We start from the raw sequence: 17,306 nt of genomic DNA, 5'->3' as shown, positions 1-17,306 counted from the left end.
CCCCCATTCACCCGGGCCCGGCCCGCGCCCACCTCAGCAGCATCTCGAGCGCGCCCTCGTGCTTGTCGAGCGGGCGGCCGAGCGCGGCGCGCCGCAGCTTGCTGAGCTCCTCGGCCGCGCGGCAGTACTGGGCCTGCTCCTCCCCGCCGCTCGGGTACGTCTGCTGGATGAACTTCACCAGCGGCTTGGCCAGGTCCACCTCCGACGTCTTTTTCAGCTGCACCGAAATGAACGTCGCCATGATGAAGCGCCGGCCGGCCGTACGGGCCGCAAAGACGCCGGAGCAGTGACAGGGCCCAAACGCTCCGGTGGGTGAAGCCCCCGCGGCGGACGAGCGGACCGACGGGCCGACGGACGGACGTGCAAACCGCCTAGCGCTACGGTCCGGCTACTTCCGGGAGCTGCGGCAGTGGCGCAGGCGCAGTGAGGAAGCGCGGCGGGGAGGAGCGTGCGTCGGGTGGTCAGGTGATGTTGTCCCGGCGACGCCAGCTCACCTGCGCAGTGGGTTCCCGGCCTTCGCCGCCTCTGCGGGCTTCTCGCCGCTGCGGTGACCGACGGAGCTTTACTGCTCGGCCGAGGGTGTTACGGCTGACCTGCCCGGGACCTTGTGGACCCAGGGGTACTGTGACCTAGGAGCGTTACTCCGCCTCTGGGCACAAGCTGTGAGCGCACTGTGAACTCAGTAGGCAAAGCCCTTACCTTTGCGCAGTTCACGGCAGGTAAGGACCAAATGCAGGTAAGCCACCACACTCTCCGCCGGGGAAAGAAACCGGGGGCTTGGATGTTAGAACCTAATTTAAACAGAGGCTTTCTCCTAGGAAGCCAGCTTTTATAACACTTGATGTCTGAGAAGATGCTTGGCATTAGGAGGGAGGAAAGAGTGGAGAACCCCCAAGACCAACAGCACTTTAGGTTCTTTAACAGAACCGAAAAACCAAGCTGTGTACGTGGCGGAACACAGCTGTAATCCTAGCACTCTGGAGGCTGAAGCAGGAGGATGCAGAGTTGGGAGGCCGATGGGCTGCATAGAGATGCTTTCTCAGAGACAAAGGAGGACAGGTAAAGGGAGCAAGAATAGAAGGAATCACCTCCCAGTCCTTTGACTAAGATCAAGTAGAGAATAAAGTTAGAAGAGCAAGCACGCATCAGATCCTTCAGAATCTCATTTTGTTTTCTCTAAGGGGGAAGGGAGATAGAAATAACACTTAGGCAATTTACGTTCTTAAAGGGCCACCCTTTGGATTAACCCTGTAGATTAGTATGAAATATACCATATTGTGAAACATTCCTGGCAAAAATATTTAACTGAATTGATCAAGCTTTTATATATTACATACATAATATATAGCAGATAAATGACCTAAATGGTACCACAGGAAGTAGCCAAAGAAACTACAAGGAAGAAATAAAGCTACTTTATGATGAACTTAAAGATAGTACAGTCTTAATTGGATACTGGACTGAAAAGATTACTCATACAATTTTTTATAGGGTAACTGGGAAATTTGAATGTAGAGAGACCAAATATCAGATGAGATTGGTGGCCATAGAAATGTAAGGATCATTCATTGAAAAAGAACATGTGACAACATTAGAATATCTTATATTGGTTTAAAAAAATATTCAGGGAAGTGATGCTGTGGCTCAAGAGGTAGAGTGCTCGCCTTAAGCTGAAGAGCACAGGGATAGCACCCAAGCCCAGAGTTCAAGCCCCACCACCGACAAAAAAAAAAAAAAAATCCGGTATCTTAAGTACCATGAAAGAGTTGTACCCTAAGGTCTTCTAATGTTTGGAAATAGAAATTGTGTGTTTTTTTTCCTTTTTGTATTGCATAAATTTTTCTACTAAACCATATGTACCTCTGTCATTATAATAAAAGTTTATTTTACCATGGCTTATGAAAATGTCTTTAAACTATTCTCAGTTCATAATCACCCTGCCTGATGAGTGAACAAAGCATAAAGGCTGGACACAGGGAGGGAAATCATGAGACCAACTCAGAAATCCTGGCAGGAAATGCTGAAAGTTCACATAAGGGTGAGCAAAAGTGGTATTTTCAATTTAGAATTGAAGGCTGCACTAATGAACTGGGTAAGGGGGAAATGATGGAAGATAACACCTGAACATCTGATTGGTAAGCCTATGTACTAATATAAAGAAAACCAGTCAATAACCTACTACTGATAATTAGTAGGTTGGCTTATATCCACGCATTAGAGTCACTGTATGGACAATTAGGTATGTATGATAGGAGCTCCACAAAGAAATCATGTTTGAGAGTCAACAGTTGCATATTCATTGTTTTTGATCCCATAGGACTATAAAGGAATACCTCAGAATAGGCCAAAAGCTATTAGCAAATCAAATTAAGTAGGGTTTTTTTTTTGGGGGGGGGGGAGAGGGGCTAGTTGTTTTTTGGAAGTACTAGTTTGAACTTGGGGCATTGTGCTTGTTAGAGAGGCACTCTACCACTTGGGCTACATGCCCAGTCTGTTATACTTATTTCTTTAGTTTTTTGCCCAGCTGCCTTGGATTAGGATCCTCCTATTTATGCCTGCCATGTAGCTGGGATAACAGGAGCATATCACCACACCAAGCTTTGGTAGTTGAGATGGGTGGGGATTTTGCCAGTGTTTTTGAGGGGCTATTTCATACCATGATCTCAATCTCTACCTCCCAAGGAAGGGATTTGAATTATGATGCAGGGTTTCTCATTTTGTAGTCCAGGCTGTTCATGAACTCAAGGTTTTCTTGCCTGTGTCTCTTTGTTTCTGGGATTACAAGCATGTATGAACATTTCTAGCTAGATTAAGTGTTTTTTCTTTAAGATGGAAGAGGCTAGAGTATCATGTAGATTGGTTGATCATACTGATTGGGAGAGAATGAAGATTCAGAGTAGATGCATCTAACCAAAAGAGCAAGGGGGAAAGCAAAGGGTAATCAGAGCAGTGAGTATTCAAGAAAAAGTGATAAGCCCTCAGAGAAATGTTAACATTATTTGTTGAGATAGATAGAAGGGGAAAGGAAATGAAGATAGATGTGGCACTGATCACAGGAAGATTAAGGTGATCTGAAGATTAAGGTGGTTCTAGCTGCTGTAACCTAGAACAAAATTCAGATGCTTTCTATTGTATGACCTCTATCACTTCCAAGTTCCTGTTTTGCCACTTGCACCTCAATTGTTATTGCTGACTTACATTGGTCTTACTCTTTTTTTTTAAGTTCACCAAGATGATCTTTGCCTCATATGACCTAGAATGCTTCCATCGTTGAAATACTGTTCTCCCCATTGTACTATCTAAAGTAGAACCCTCCACACCAGGCCATTACTTCCTATATAATACCCTAACTTGCAAATGTTTTGTAATTTTTATCTGACTTTCTCATACCCTGTGCATATTTTGTGCCTGGATAGGGTTGCATACATCTGTAATCCCAGCTACTGGGGAGATAAAGGCAGCAAAATCAAGAGTTGGAACTCACGCCAGGTGCTGGTGGCTCACATCTATAATCCTAGCTACTCAGGAGGCTGAGATTTGAGGAAGGATCATAGCTCAAAGCCAGCCCAGGCAGGAAAGTCCATGAAACTATTTCCAATTAACCACCAGAAAACCACAAGTGTCACTGTGGTTCAAAGTGGTAAAGCACTAGCCTTGAGCAAAAAAGCTCAGTGACAGCACCCAGGCCCTGAGTTCAAGCCTCACAACCAACACAAAAGAAAAAAATTTAAAAAAGGTGGAGCTCAAGCATTAGCAGGACTCTGTCTTCAAAACAAAATTACAACAAAGGAGGAGGAACAATGCTTGATAAGAAATGTACTCATTACCTTGCTCATATAACTGTAACCCCTCTGTACAGTATTTTCACAATTAAAAACTTATTAAAAACAAAAAACAAAAATAATGGTGAAAGGGCATGGCTCAAGACGTAAAGTGCTTGCCTAGCATGTGGGAAGCAATGGGTTCAATCCCCATCACCAAAAAAATGCGTTTATTTTGTATATATGGGTACTTTTTAATTTACATGGTATTATGTCCTGATAAGCCCTGTGTGAAAATATCATAAGTCAAAATGCATTTAATACACTTAGTCAACTGAATACTATAGCTTAGCAATAATACTCTATGAAGTATCATTGGTTTACCCTCATGACTGGCCCACTATCAGTATTCTACATGACTGAAGTATCAAATGGAATATCAATAGTCCAGGAAAAGATCACCATTTGAAGTATGGTTTTTACTGCAGTCAAAAGTCAAAGTCATCCTGCGCATCTACCCAGAAAACCACAAACCAGGATACCGTAAAGACACTTGCACACCCATGACCATTGCTGCACTATTCACAATAGCTAAGTTATAAAAACAGTCCAGCCAGGTGCCAGTGGCTCATGCGTGTAATCCTAGCTACTCAGAAGCCTGAGATCTGAGGATGGAGGTTCAAAACCAGCCTGGGCAGGAAAGTCTGTGAAACTCTTATCTCCAATAAACCACCACAAAACTGGAAGTGGCGCTGTGACTCAAGTGGTAGAGTGCTCACCTTGAGCTGAAGAGCTGAGGAACAGCACCCAGGCCCAGAGTTCAAGCCCCACGACTGACAAAAAAAAAAAAAAAAAGTCCAGATGCCCTACAATAGATGAATGGATCCCAAAACCTATGGTACATATACACAATGGAATTTCACACAGCCATTAGAATAATATGTCATTTGCAGGGAAATGGACCTAGAACAAATCATGTTAAGTAAGGTAAGCTAAACTCAGAAATAGCACATTTTCTCTCATATGCAGACGTTAGATTAAAACTTCATCAAGACAACATGATAAGTTTTACTGGGCTCTAGGCATTCACACACAGTGAGACCAAAGAAGGTTACTCTTAGGGGAGGATCACAAAGGCCCAATGAACTGGAGGCAATGGAAATGAGGCTTTTCCCTGATTCTGTTTTCTTTCTGTCTTGTTTGTTCACTTATCTGTCTTTGGGAGGCCAAGGGGCCACAGAAACGGAGGGACAAAGGGTGAACTAATGCAGCAGTGGTACTCGCTGGACCATATGCTGCAAATGAACTACATACCTGAGCTCTGGTGGCTCACAACTGTAATTCTAGCTACTTAGGAGGACAAGATCTGAGGATTGCTGTTTGAAACCAGCCAAGGCAGAAAAGACCAGAGACTCCAATTAACCACCAAAATGCTGCAAGTGAAACTGTAGCTCAAATAGTATCACACTAGCCTTGAGCCTAAAAACTCAAGGGCAGTACTCAGAGCCTGAGTGCAAGCCCCAGGACTGGCACCAAAAAAAAAAGGAGGAAGTGAGAAGTGAGAAGGCAAAAGTGGTGTCCTGTTCCATACTCTACACTCAGGGAATATGTGGGAATGGGAGAATGGGGCAAGGAATAGGAATTAAAACAAGGCTGCTCCCCCACATTACCTAGGGAGGACATGTTCTGTAGGAATGGGAAAGGGCACTAATACAGGTTTTTTCCGCAAGATGTAACCAGCATCTATTTGTCTCCTTGATTTATTTTTATATTTAACTTTAAAAAAAAATTATCTGGGCATTGGAAGCTCACACTTGTAATCCTAGCTACTCAGGAGGCTAAGATCTAAGGATCACAATTTAAAGCCAGCCCGGGCAGGAAAGTCTATGAAACTTTAATCTCCAGAAAACCAGAAGTGGAGCCATGGATCAAACTTGTAGAGCACTAGCCTTGAGCAAGAGAGCTCAGGGACAGTGCCCAGGCCCTGAGTTCAAGCCCCACAACTGATGAAAGGAGAAAGAAAAGAAGAAGCAGAAGAAAGAACTGCATGCTTTTCAAATATAGGTGTAGAAACCTTATGGCAACAAAATTATTAAAGGAAAGGAAAACTACTTAACATTTTATTCAGAAATATTTCCTATGTAAGCTTATCCTACACATTGTTGATTAAATCTCCATCAGTTTCCAGTTCTGCCATTCACACTTGTTTAACTACAGTCCTTTGGCCTTTGGCTTTTAGATCAGAGTCATTTTGCCTGAGAAGACAATTTCTAGGAATGCATTTAAGCTTTCATAAAAAAACTGCTTTATAAAGCAAAAAGCAATTCTGGGGAATTACAAGTTACCTTGTGAGCATCGTGACATTAGCATACATTTCAACCTCTTATTTCCACTAAAATCCACTATTTTAAGCAGTTAAAGTTGAAAGAGGAGCATTCTCTTGCACCCTGACTTCTATAACAATGTTTCTTTAGTCTTTTTCCGAGACATATTATTAACTCTTCTGATTTAGTAGCAAGATGCTAAGTAAATAGTTATTAGTTTATTGTCTCTTCATATAAAACCCACTTGAGTTTCCAAATATTATGATAAAATTGGCCTCTATTTCTCTCCCTTCAAGCATGACTTGTCAAAGTGACATTGCAGGTTCTCCCATGTAGTAATGGAATCTAGGCAGGCACCTGTGGCTTCTCCCTGTAATCCTGGTTACATAGACCTGGAGGACTGCAGTTCAAAGCCAACCTTAGCAGAAAAGCCTGAGACTCCATTTAACGAACAAAAGCACCAGCCATGAGCAAAAAAGTCAAAGCAGGAGCTCAAGGCCCTAAGTTCAAAACAGTACTGGGGAAGGCAAATAAATAAATAATGCCAGGCACTGTAGCTCCTGCCTGAAATCCTAGCTACTCAGGAGGCTGAGATCTGAGGATCACAGTTTGAAGCCAGCCCAGGCAGGAAAGTTTGTAAGACTATTATCTCCAATTAGTCACAGAAAAATCCAGAAGTGGCACTGTGACTCAAGTGGTAGAGCACTGGCCCTGAGCACAAAAAGGCTCTGGGACAGTACCTAGGCCCCAGAACTGACAAAAGGAATAAGGACATGGAATTTACTTGTCCACCGCTTAGATGTTGGTAGGCATCAGCAGTCATGATGCAAGCCAACATTTCAGTTTTCACTTTGGTCTTCTTTGCTGCGGTTGGAGCCTTGTGGCCTTTAAGCCTGCTGGACTGCAAGAGGCACATGGCCTGGTCCCTTTCCTAGCCCACCAACAGAAGCATGTTGAGAGGTTAGTGAGTCCAGCCACATGTATGGATTCATAAGGTAAATTTACATGCTACACAATGTTTCCATCAGTGTATAACTACATAAGCCATGTTCCCATGAGATGATAATGGAGCTTAAAATTTCCAGTCACTTAGCAATATAACCTGTCATAGCACATTTAGGAGGATGCTAGAATAAAAGGAACCTACATAGTCAGGCTCCAGGAGCAAATGCCTGTAAACCTAGACACTGGGAAGACAAAGATGAGGAGGATTGCCAAAGCAAAAAGTTCTTATGATTCATCTCAATCATAGCTGAGCACGGTGGTACACACCTGTTATCTTACTTATGTGGGGGGGGGTCTCATCCATAGGATTGCAGTTCCAGGTCAGTTCCTAGCCCCTGACCCAAAAAATCATGAGATACCATCTCAAAGCTAGACGAGATGGTGTGTTCCTGTCATCCCAGCTACTAAGGGAAGCATAAATAGGAAGATGGCTATCCAGGCTGGCTCCAGCAAAAAGCAAGATCATATCTCAAAAATAACCAAAGCCGGGCTGGGAAGTTGGCTCAGTGGTAGAGCGCTTGCCTTGCATGCCTGAGGCCCTGGGTTCAATTCCTCAGCACCACATAAGCAAAAAGAAAAAAAAAGCCGGAAGTGGCGCTGTGGCTCAAGTGGTAGAGCACTAGCCTTGAGCTGAAGGGCTGAGGGACAGTGCTCAGGCCCCACAACTGGACCAAAAAAATAAATAAAGCAAAAAAGGCTAGAGCCATAGCATACAGCTCTGAAATCAAAACCCAGTACCACCAAAAGAAAACAAAAAACTCTGCTGTTGACCATAAAAATATAGTACAAGAAACAAGTAGAGCCAGGTGCTGGTAGCTCACACCTATAATCCTACTCAAGAAGCTGAGATCTGAGAATTGAGGTTCAAAGCCAGCCTAAGGTGTGAGACTGTTATCTCCAATTAAACACTAAAGTGAAGCTGTGCCTCAAGTGGTAGAGTGCTAGCCTGGAGCACAAACATTCAGGAGCAGTGCCCAAACCCTCACCAGGACTGGCACACATGCATGCACACACAGCCAGGAATGATGTGAGGAAGGAAAGGAAAGAAGGAAAAGGAGGAGCTATATTCCTGTATTATACTTCATATCATTATTTTAAGGTATTCTGCTTATAACAACAAAACTGGAAGTGAGGTGTAAAATAGCCTCAGGCAAGTCCTGCAGGAGCTGTTCCAGAAGAGGCACTGTTGTTCTTGGAGGCGACAGTTCCATTCGTGTTGTTCCCCTGGAAGATCGTCCAGTGGAACAAAATGTGGACATGGAAGACAATGGTGTTGATAGTCCTGACTCCATGTCAGCCTGGGCTAATGCATGTGCTTGGGTCCTAGTTAACACAAAGTTTAAAAAGCAAAAACTGAACATTTTTAAACAGAAGAGAGCCTGAAGAATGCTATAAAGAAAAGGAAACATTTCTGTACAGCTCTACAACGTGTTTGACTCACGCCAGGCATGCTGCTACACACCTGTAACCTCAGCACTTTGGAAACTCAGTCAGGATGACAAATTGGAGGCCTTATATGGAAAAAAATTAGTAAAATTATATAAAGTAATATATATAGTAAGCTAAGATGAATTCATGATTGAAGGAAAACTATTTTTGGGAGGCGGGGGGGAGGCTGGGAAGGGATGTGAAGGGTAAACAAAGGAGGAGGCTGCAATGCTTGATAAGAAATGTACTCATTATCTTGCCCATGTAATTGTAACCCCTCTGTACAATATGTTCACAAAAAATAAAAATTTTAAAAAAAAGAAAAACTATTTTTATAAATTTAGGGTAGCCTAAGGGTATTTTGTTTACATAGCACCTACCTATGAGTAAGGTCTTACTGTTCCTTCCCCCACTTCACACACCATGTAGTACTCCTGAGAGCAACGTCCAATCCTATACGTGTGTATCATCTCTTTTACATACTTTTACTAAACCTTTTCTACTTGGGGATACTTTGAGATACATGAATGTCACTGTATTGCACCCTCATCTACAGTTTTCAGTACAGTAGCATGCTGACAGTTCTGAAGTGTAAGAGCAGTAGGCTGTACCATGTATGCCCAGATGCAAACTAGACCATCAAAGTTTAAGTACACTCTATGATGCTCAAGCAGTAAAGCCATCTAACTAGCAAGCTCAAAGCCCTGAGTTCAAGCCTCAGTACCTCCCCATTTAAAAAACAAAACCTACAGGCTTGAGTTTCCAAATAACATTAAATCTCTGGCCAACTCTGGAGAAATTTAAAAAAGAAAGCTGTTCTGGGTGACCTAAAGAAGATACACTTGGAAACAAGAGATGTGGATCAAGTCTGCTCTGAATAACAGTGTGTAGTGTTAACTTTTTGAAACAGATGTGGGGGCCGGGGATGTAGGTCAGTGGTAGAGCACTTTCCTAGCATGATTGGATCACTGATTTCCATCCCTGGCACTGTACTTGTGGGGAGGAGCCAGATAAATTATTAGGCAGATGAGAAAATAGAGGTCTTCCGACCTGTGATTAGGCCATATTCTGGAAATATTTGTCCTTGGGATGTAGTGATTCAACAATCACAGAACAAACATACCACCCTACAGCCCATAGACATTTCTTCATTTATTGTATACTTTTTGAATAGTCAAAAGTGCCCCTCACCCAAAGTTGGGGTGAAGGACCTCTTCTCCCCTCATCCAACACATCCTCTCCCAGAGTATTAGTCTAGCCTAGTGCTTCCCAAGCGGTTAATTCCAGAGGACATTTAACACTATCTGGAAACACTACTGATATTTTTTTACATTTGCAATTCTTGAGCCATTTTTCCATTGGATTTCTCATCTTTTTCCCCCTCCTTGACATGTAAAGTACTATTTATTTTTGTACCAGTACTAAAACTCAGCACCTCACACTCTTACTGGGCTTTCTTGCTTACAGCTGGCACTCTACCACTTGAATCAAGCTTCCAATCTAGCATTTTGTTGGTTAACTGGAGATGAGAGTCTCATTTTTCTGCCCAGGTTAGCTTCAAACTCAGCCTCCTGAGTAGCTAGGATTACAGATGTGAGCCACCAGTGCCAGCTAGTACATTTTAAAAATATTTTGTCATGTTTTTATTACCATTTTGCCCTTTGATTGGGGTTCTTATTTGTAGGGGAGGGAATTGTGAACTCAGGACCTGGGCATTGTCCCAGAGCTTTGCTTTTTTGAGCCACACCTCAAATTCCAGCTGTTTTGGTGCTAATTGGAGATAGTCTCAGATTTTCCTGCCCAGCCTGGCTTCAAATCAGGATCCTCAGATCGTAGCCTCCCGAATATGTAGGATTACAGACATGAGCCACTGGCAGCCGACCCATTTCACTGTTTTTAACATTGAAATTAAAAGGATGAACACAATGTATCATGTATACTCTAAGTCTGTGTTCTTGTGTGTTAGGTTCAGGAACACCCAGTCCAAAGCTAAAAAGCTGCTGTAGTTCACACAAACTCCAGTCTTTACTCCATCTATCCCACAAGGGGTCACTGTTGAAATACAGATCCGCTGCTATCTCAAGACCTTTCACAAGATGGAGCTTGTGAAACTCAGGTGCTCTTAAGTGTTGTTTCTATAGGTTGCTAACACAAAGAGTTTAAATTTGTAGGAGCTAGCCAAAAACTCTCCAGCAATGTTAAACCCAGGAAAGCAGACCAAGCTTTCATTTCCTATCATGGTGACATTTCTCTTGTATTAGCTCTGTTATCTCACTACCCTCTCAGGTCAAGCCAACTTCTCTCCCAGATGCTGTAATAACATTAACATCTTCACCCCCAAGTCATCACATCTCAGTAACTTTTCCAGAAGGTTCCTCAGTCTGTGGGAATTTTTTTTTCCTTCAGCAACCTTCAGATGTTTATACCAAAGGACATAATGAAAAGAGCTGTACTGTCAACTCCCAAAATGTCCAGCCATATTATCCCTCCCCCAACTACAAGAACCCACAAGTGCATCTTTCATAGCTAAGAACTAGTAGAGGATCTTCACTGATAGATATAGCTGACAATTGTAAATGATAGTTTCTCTGCTAATTAATTAAAAATTAACCTCCAGCACTACATAGCTTTTTTCACATGAGAAACATCCTTTATTTCGTCTAGAGGTAAAAATAAGATTTTTGTATTTCTCATAAGATATTTAAACTCTTAAAAATGCAACTTTGTCTCAAACAAAGCACATGCCATCTTAAAATCTTAGCAATATACATTTGCATATAAACACACAGCACCATTGTCTTCTGACAAAATCCTGCATTAAAAGCCCACACATGACTTTTTGTAAACATGATCCCCCTTAACTTAGGGATTCCAAACCCATTCAGTGCAATATTTATTCTTATTTCCTTAGGAAACACAGGACTAATGATATCTTCTGACTACAACTGTTTCTTGATGGTTGAACAACAGTTTCACTCTGCTTTGTTTTCATGTACTCTCTTTAACTTGCTGATATAAGCTACAACTAGAATTCAGTAAAACTTGAGGGTCCAAGTGGAAGATGGAGAAATACTTAAGTTTATAGCACAGGGTAGAAAAAAGCTTACAAAAATGAAAAAAAAAAACCCTCAGATTTTTATCAATATACCCTTTAAGTTTTTTTAAAACATTTCTCAAAGCAGCTTAATATCAAAAGTAGTTCCTGAGTAACTTCAGTAAACAGTCTTTAAATACATCTGTATGCACACACATATTAAACTATATTTGCAACTTAGCTCATTTGGTTCTGCATTAATTTACCTTCCCCTCCCCCCTCCAGCATTTAGTTGAGTCAAGGTCCCTTCCTTCACTTCAACATGCAAGTCCAATAGCATATGCTGTGGGAGTTGGCATGCTGCAGATAGTTCTCTTTCGTGGGTATCCACTTGTCAGGCCAGGTCTCCAGAGTCACTGCAGGTCTCCATCTCATTCAAACATGAACACCTCAGGTCTTCTTCATCCGGCGCTGCGACTGCCATGAGTGAAGCTTGTTGTAGGCTGTCTGGAGCATTTCTTCTATGTGACTTACCAAATTGGGGCTTAAAAGCTGTCTCTCAATTTTCTCTTTAAATGGGTTGAGCTTTATAACTTGGAACCGTTCCAAATTACTTTTCATTTTCATTACCTTTTCTTCGAGGGCTGGTGTATTGACAGGAAAGCAGGACCAGAAATGCTGGAGAAGTTCTCCAACAGCCGCATACAAATGTTTCAATTCAGACTTAATATCATCGGGCAACATATGGTTTATGGCTTGCTGTGTCCCTCCCTGCATAAGTGCTCCTCCAGGTGACAGTGCTGTGATGGCACTGATAGCAGCACTACTTGAGAGGGCCTGAGTCAATTTGGGTGTATAAGCTTCCATTTCTTGTCGAATACCTTGAAAAGAATCAATAATTTCCTGACTTGTTGCATACTGTAGTGACTGGTTTGGAATTGGACCAGGATAATACCCATCAGACTTCTTGAGGTTTAGTGCAATTGTTTGAATGGAATTGCTTTTTTCCAAGTCTTCATATTCAATGGACTCTTGCAACTTTGCCCTGGTGACTGCTGGCTGAAAGCATTCAGCATCTCCAGAATTTCCGTCCGTGCAGCTGGATTCAGCATTTTCTTCATTTTGTGCTTGTGGTTTCCTGAGACCAGCTGCCAGAACCATGGCACTGTGATGGTTAAATCTCTTTATGATTGCAGCATTATTCGTCTCCATTATGGATGTAGAATTGGAAGTAGATGGCACTGAGGAAATCCCATAGCCCTCATCTAGTGGCTTGTCTTCCAAAGCTGTCAAATCAAGTAGTGGGTTTTTCACTCCTAATGAAATCGCTGTTTTTAACTCCTCTTCATCTATGTTGGCACATTCTGCAAAGAGACCCTTTGAACCTGCAATTAGCTGGTCCCTATGAAAATAATGAGACTGGAAAAAACGTGCCCAAAATTCCTTTTCTGATATGTGGTGGGGAACATTTTCTACATATTTCTTCTTTACTGCTGGGTAGGTCTTAAATATGGATTCAATGTTATCAGATGTTAAATTAAATCTTAACCTATTACAGTCATCTGTTTGGGGCTGGACATCAGCCAGAAATGCTGCAGAAACGCCAACATCCTGCTTGTGATGGGATGTGGAAGAACTATCTGTTGCATCTACACCCAAATGATTGGCCCAGAATTCCTCAGCACTGATCACTTGACTTACAACAAGGTCTTTGTACAGCTGAAACAAAGCAGGGTCTTCTTGGAGCATTCTGGTTTTTTCTTCCAGTTTCTTACTTGCTTTCCTCTTGAATTTGGGCAGTAGCTGCTGAAGAAGTTCCTTTACTGCATCTCGCTCTTTCACTGCTGTGCTTTCATTGGAAAAATGGAAGTCAATGGTGTCTCCTGAATGCAGAACCAGTTGAAGTTGAATTTTAGCTTTGCCTTCTGGACTGATCTTCTGACAGTTAATATCTGCATACCTATGGCTGATGGTAAAACTATCTTTGCCTTCAGGTGCCCAAGCAATTCTTTCCTCCATGAGGTATAACACTCCATCCTTCTTCTTTTGACGCACCTTTTTTACAACCAACAAATATTCAGTGGAAGTTGCCATGATGGCAGGTGGAAACTAGAGTCTCTGGCAGGGAGTAAGAAACTGAGGTGCATAGGATGGAGCTCCACTCTGCTCCTTAGAGGCGCAGTTGAGAAGAGGCTGAACCCCAGTGGCTGCGGCCATCACCACTGCCTCTGTTCCTGGGGGGGTCTCGCCTCCATCGCTGGCTGCGAGCTCTCGGAGGGCACGTGACCAGAAGCACGAAGCTGAATAGCTATTATTAAAAAAAAAAGGTGGGGGGATTTTTATCACACACTGTCTCTGCATCTTTGAGGCACTTGTCCAATGGATAAGAACTCTAGTATCTCAGTACTAGAATTCAAAAACTGAATTCCTATTTTTCAGAAACAGAAGTGTGGATTGTATGTGTGACTAACAATTCACTTAATATCTCTAAGCCTCACTCTTCACATCTGAAAAGAATACCTACCACAAAGGGTTACTATGACAATAAAATATGTAAGTACTGCCGGCACTGAGGGCTTACACCTGTAATCCTAGCTACTCAGGAGGCTGAGATCTGAGGATCACGGTTCAAAGCCAGACTAGGCAGGAAAGTCCTTGAGACTCTTATCTCCCATTAACCACCAGAAAAATGGAAGTGGTGCTGTGACTTTAAAGTGATAGAGCCCTAGCCTTGAGCTCAAAAGCTCAAGGACAGCACTCAGACCCTGAGCTCAAGCACTACAACCAACCAAAATATAGTAATAATAAAAAAAATATTGGACACATTGCCTAATGTTGTCAAGTACTCAATATAAGCTGCTTTTGCTGTTATTACTAAATGTAGCTCTTTGACCCAGATGCTGGAGGTTTGCACCTGTGATTCTACCTACTTCAGAGGCAGTGATTGGAAGGTTGCAGTTCTAGGCTGAACAAAAATGGTCACAAGACCCCATTTCAACAGAAGAAGCTGGGTGTTATATGCATCTGTCATCCTAGCTACATGAGGAAGCATTATCTAGTGGAGACTCTCCAAACGGGGCCAAGCAAAAGTAAAATGCTATCTCAAAAATAACTACCGCAAGAAGGGCTGGAGTTAATAGCTCACATGATATAACACCTGTCTAGCAATCTGAGTTCAAACCCCAGTGCCACCACAAAAGAAAAAGTATCTCTTCAGTGCCTGGAAGTAGAAATAGTTTATTTCTAAAATCACCTAGGAGCTAGTGGCTTATGCCTTGTAATCCTAGCTCACAAGGAGGCTGACACCTAAAAGATGGTTTAAAGGTGGCCAGAGCAGAAAAGTGTTCAAGAATTCATCTCTGATTTATCTCTAGTGCCAGACTCAAAAAGTAGAGCACTATGTCTGACTCAAGTAATAGTAGAGTGCCAACCATGAGCAAGAAAACTGAGTAAGAATGCAAGGCCTAAGTTCAAACCCTAGTACAAGCACAAAAGGAAATAAAAGGAAGGAGCAAAGATTGTGTGGTGAACAAGAAAACCAGTTTTACTACTGGTTTGGAGATATGGTTCAGGTGTTAAAGAATTTCCTTAGCTAGTGCAAAGCTCTGAGTTCAAACTCTAGTACCAAAGGAGGGAAAAAAAAGAAAAAAGTCAATTATTGATGAAAGGATTTATTTTTTCTTAATTTTTGTCATTTAATCCCTCTTCCTAGTGAAGTCAAACACAATTTTTTGTAATACTGAGTTTTGAAAAATGCCCTGCCAATTGAGTCACAACTCCAGCCCCAGATTTTAAAAGTATATGTTGCTGCTAAAAGGACTTAGGCCTCATGAGGCACACCTATTATCCCTGCACTGAAGAGTCAGAGGCAGTAGGATCCTAAGCTTAATGCCAGCCTGATCTACATAGCTAAACCGTGTCTTAAAAACAATAACCAAAAAAAGTCATAGCTGGGCACTGGTTGGCTCACATCTGTAATCCTATTCAGGAGGCTGAGATCTTAGGATAGTGCTTTGAAGCTAGCCTGGGAAGGAAAGTCCATGAGACTCTTATCTCCAATTAACAACAACAACAATAACAATAACAATAAGTGGAGATGTGGCTTAAATGGTAGAACACTAGCCACTCACCTTGAACTAAAAAGCTCAGGGATAGCTCCTAAGCCCCAAGTTCAAGACCCAGAATGATCACACACACAAATACACAAATACCTTACATGAAATTAAGTTTATTTGACTAAAAGAATGATTCATGAATTGGGAAACAAGAACCAAATAAGTTAATAGGTTTCACTCTGGCCGTGTGTTCAGTGAGCTTCAATAGGTTGAATTTAGATTGGTATCTTTGGTATCTTAGCTACAGCTATGGTTCTGCCCTATTTATGTATAATCTAACAACAGCTCCCTGGTAATCTAACAGTTAGCTGATTGTCTGAGGCTGGTTGGTTTGTCTATTACTTAGAGCCATAATTAAGAGGCCAGGAAAATGGTTCCCACCTGTAATTTCACCTTCTCAGGAGGTAGAGACAAGAGGTTATGAGTTTGAGTCCAGCACAGGCAAAGAACAAGACTTTATCCCCAAAATACAGTGCAATCAAAGGGCTGGGAAGTGTGACTTGAGTTGTACGGTGCTTACCTAACATATCCAACCCCCAGCACTACCAAAAACAAATTTTCTTTTAAGGAATTGTGTAAATCCACTACAAGAAAAGCCTATCTATCCATTTCAGTTTGCTTATGGAGGTGCTCTGAGTTTAGTAGCTACTAGGCTGATGTACTTAGTTTTTCTTTAATACTACCAAGACATCCATTTACTAGAGGAATGCTTTTAACTATTTTCCCATTTTAAAAATATTTACATTGTGTTTACTTTATTTCTTAGTGGTACTTTGGTTTCAACTAGGGGATTTGTGCTTGCTAAGCAAGTGCCCTATCACTTAAGCCAGGTCCCCAGCCCTTTCTGCATTTTTTTAAATTTTAAAGATAAGCTCAGGTAAGTTTGCCCCAGATAATCCTACTTATGCTTCCTGAATAACTGGGATTATAGGTGCGCACCACCGTACACAGCTCTAACTATGGACTTTTTCAGGTGTTTGTCATTTTCTGTATTCTTTTGTAAATTGATATTTTAAATATTTCTGACAATTCATTTATTCATCTTGTTTCCTAAGGTGTTTTTTATTTTAAGAATAGTATTTTTTTGCTAGGCAAAAATCACTCCTGTAATCCAAGCTGTTCAGGAGGCTGAGATCTGAGGATGACTGTTCAAAGCTAGCCCAGGCAGGAACATCTGTGAGAGTCTTATCTCCAATAAACTGTTTTTAAAAGGCTGCAATGGAGCTATGGCTCAACTGAGAAAGTCCCAGCTTTGAGCAAAAGAAGCTCAGAGGCAGTATCCAGGCCATGAATTCAAGTCCCAAGACAGGCATAAAAATAAAAAGGTATTTTTCATGTTGCAAATATTTCCCACAATTTGCTGTTTGCTCTTCCATTTATAAAAATTTAAAGCACTAGGCTTCCAAAACTGAATTTTCTACTCTTCTACAGCAGCACATTTTGAAATATTAAAACAGATAAACAGACCATGTTCTGAGTATCCAGCGACAAAGAAAAGGATCATGTACAGGAATCATAATAAAAGTGACTAATACTTTTTTTTGGGGGGGGGTCCGGTCGTGGGGCCTGAACTCTGGGCCTGGGCGCTGTCCCTCAGCTCTTCAGCTCAAGGCTAGCACTCTACCACTTGAGCCACAGC

At 41.9% G+C, this 17,306-nt stretch overlaps 1 protein-coding gene and 1 pseudogene across 2 annotated transcripts in view; both read right to left on the bottom strand.

Moving 5' to 3' along the window:
• The window catches only part of Pdcd6ip (programmed cell death 6 interacting protein), a 59,121-nt gene extending 58,719 nt beyond the window's left edge, over positions 1 to 402 (bottom strand). The window contains exon 1 of one of the 2 annotated variants that reach the window (XM_013028487.1): positions 33 to 402. In XM_013028487.1, the coding sequence (XP_012883941.1) occupies positions 33 to 241 (209 nt within the window). In that variant the 5' untranslated portion in view covers positions 242 to 402. The remainder of the gene's footprint in view (positions 1 to 32) is intronic. The other variant, XM_013028488.1, reaches the window with a different exon arrangement.
• An 11,600-nt stretch (positions 403 to 12,002) lies between these two features.
• Positions 12,003 to 13,718, bottom strand: LOC105994844 (annotated as a pseudogene).
• Between the last annotated feature and the right edge of the window lie 3,588 nt (positions 13,719 to 17,306).

The sequence above is a fragment of the Dipodomys ordii genome, unplaced genomic scaffold (genome assembly GCF_000151885.1).
Source record: "Dipodomys ordii isolate 6190 unplaced genomic scaffold, Dord_2.0 Scaffold110, whole genome shotgun sequence".
Taxonomy (NCBI): domain Eukaryota; kingdom Metazoa; phylum Chordata; class Mammalia; order Rodentia; family Heteromyidae; genus Dipodomys; species Dipodomys ordii.
The sequence above is the reverse complement of the archived record's forward strand: the minus strand, read 5'-3'. Positions and strand labels throughout refer to the sequence as shown.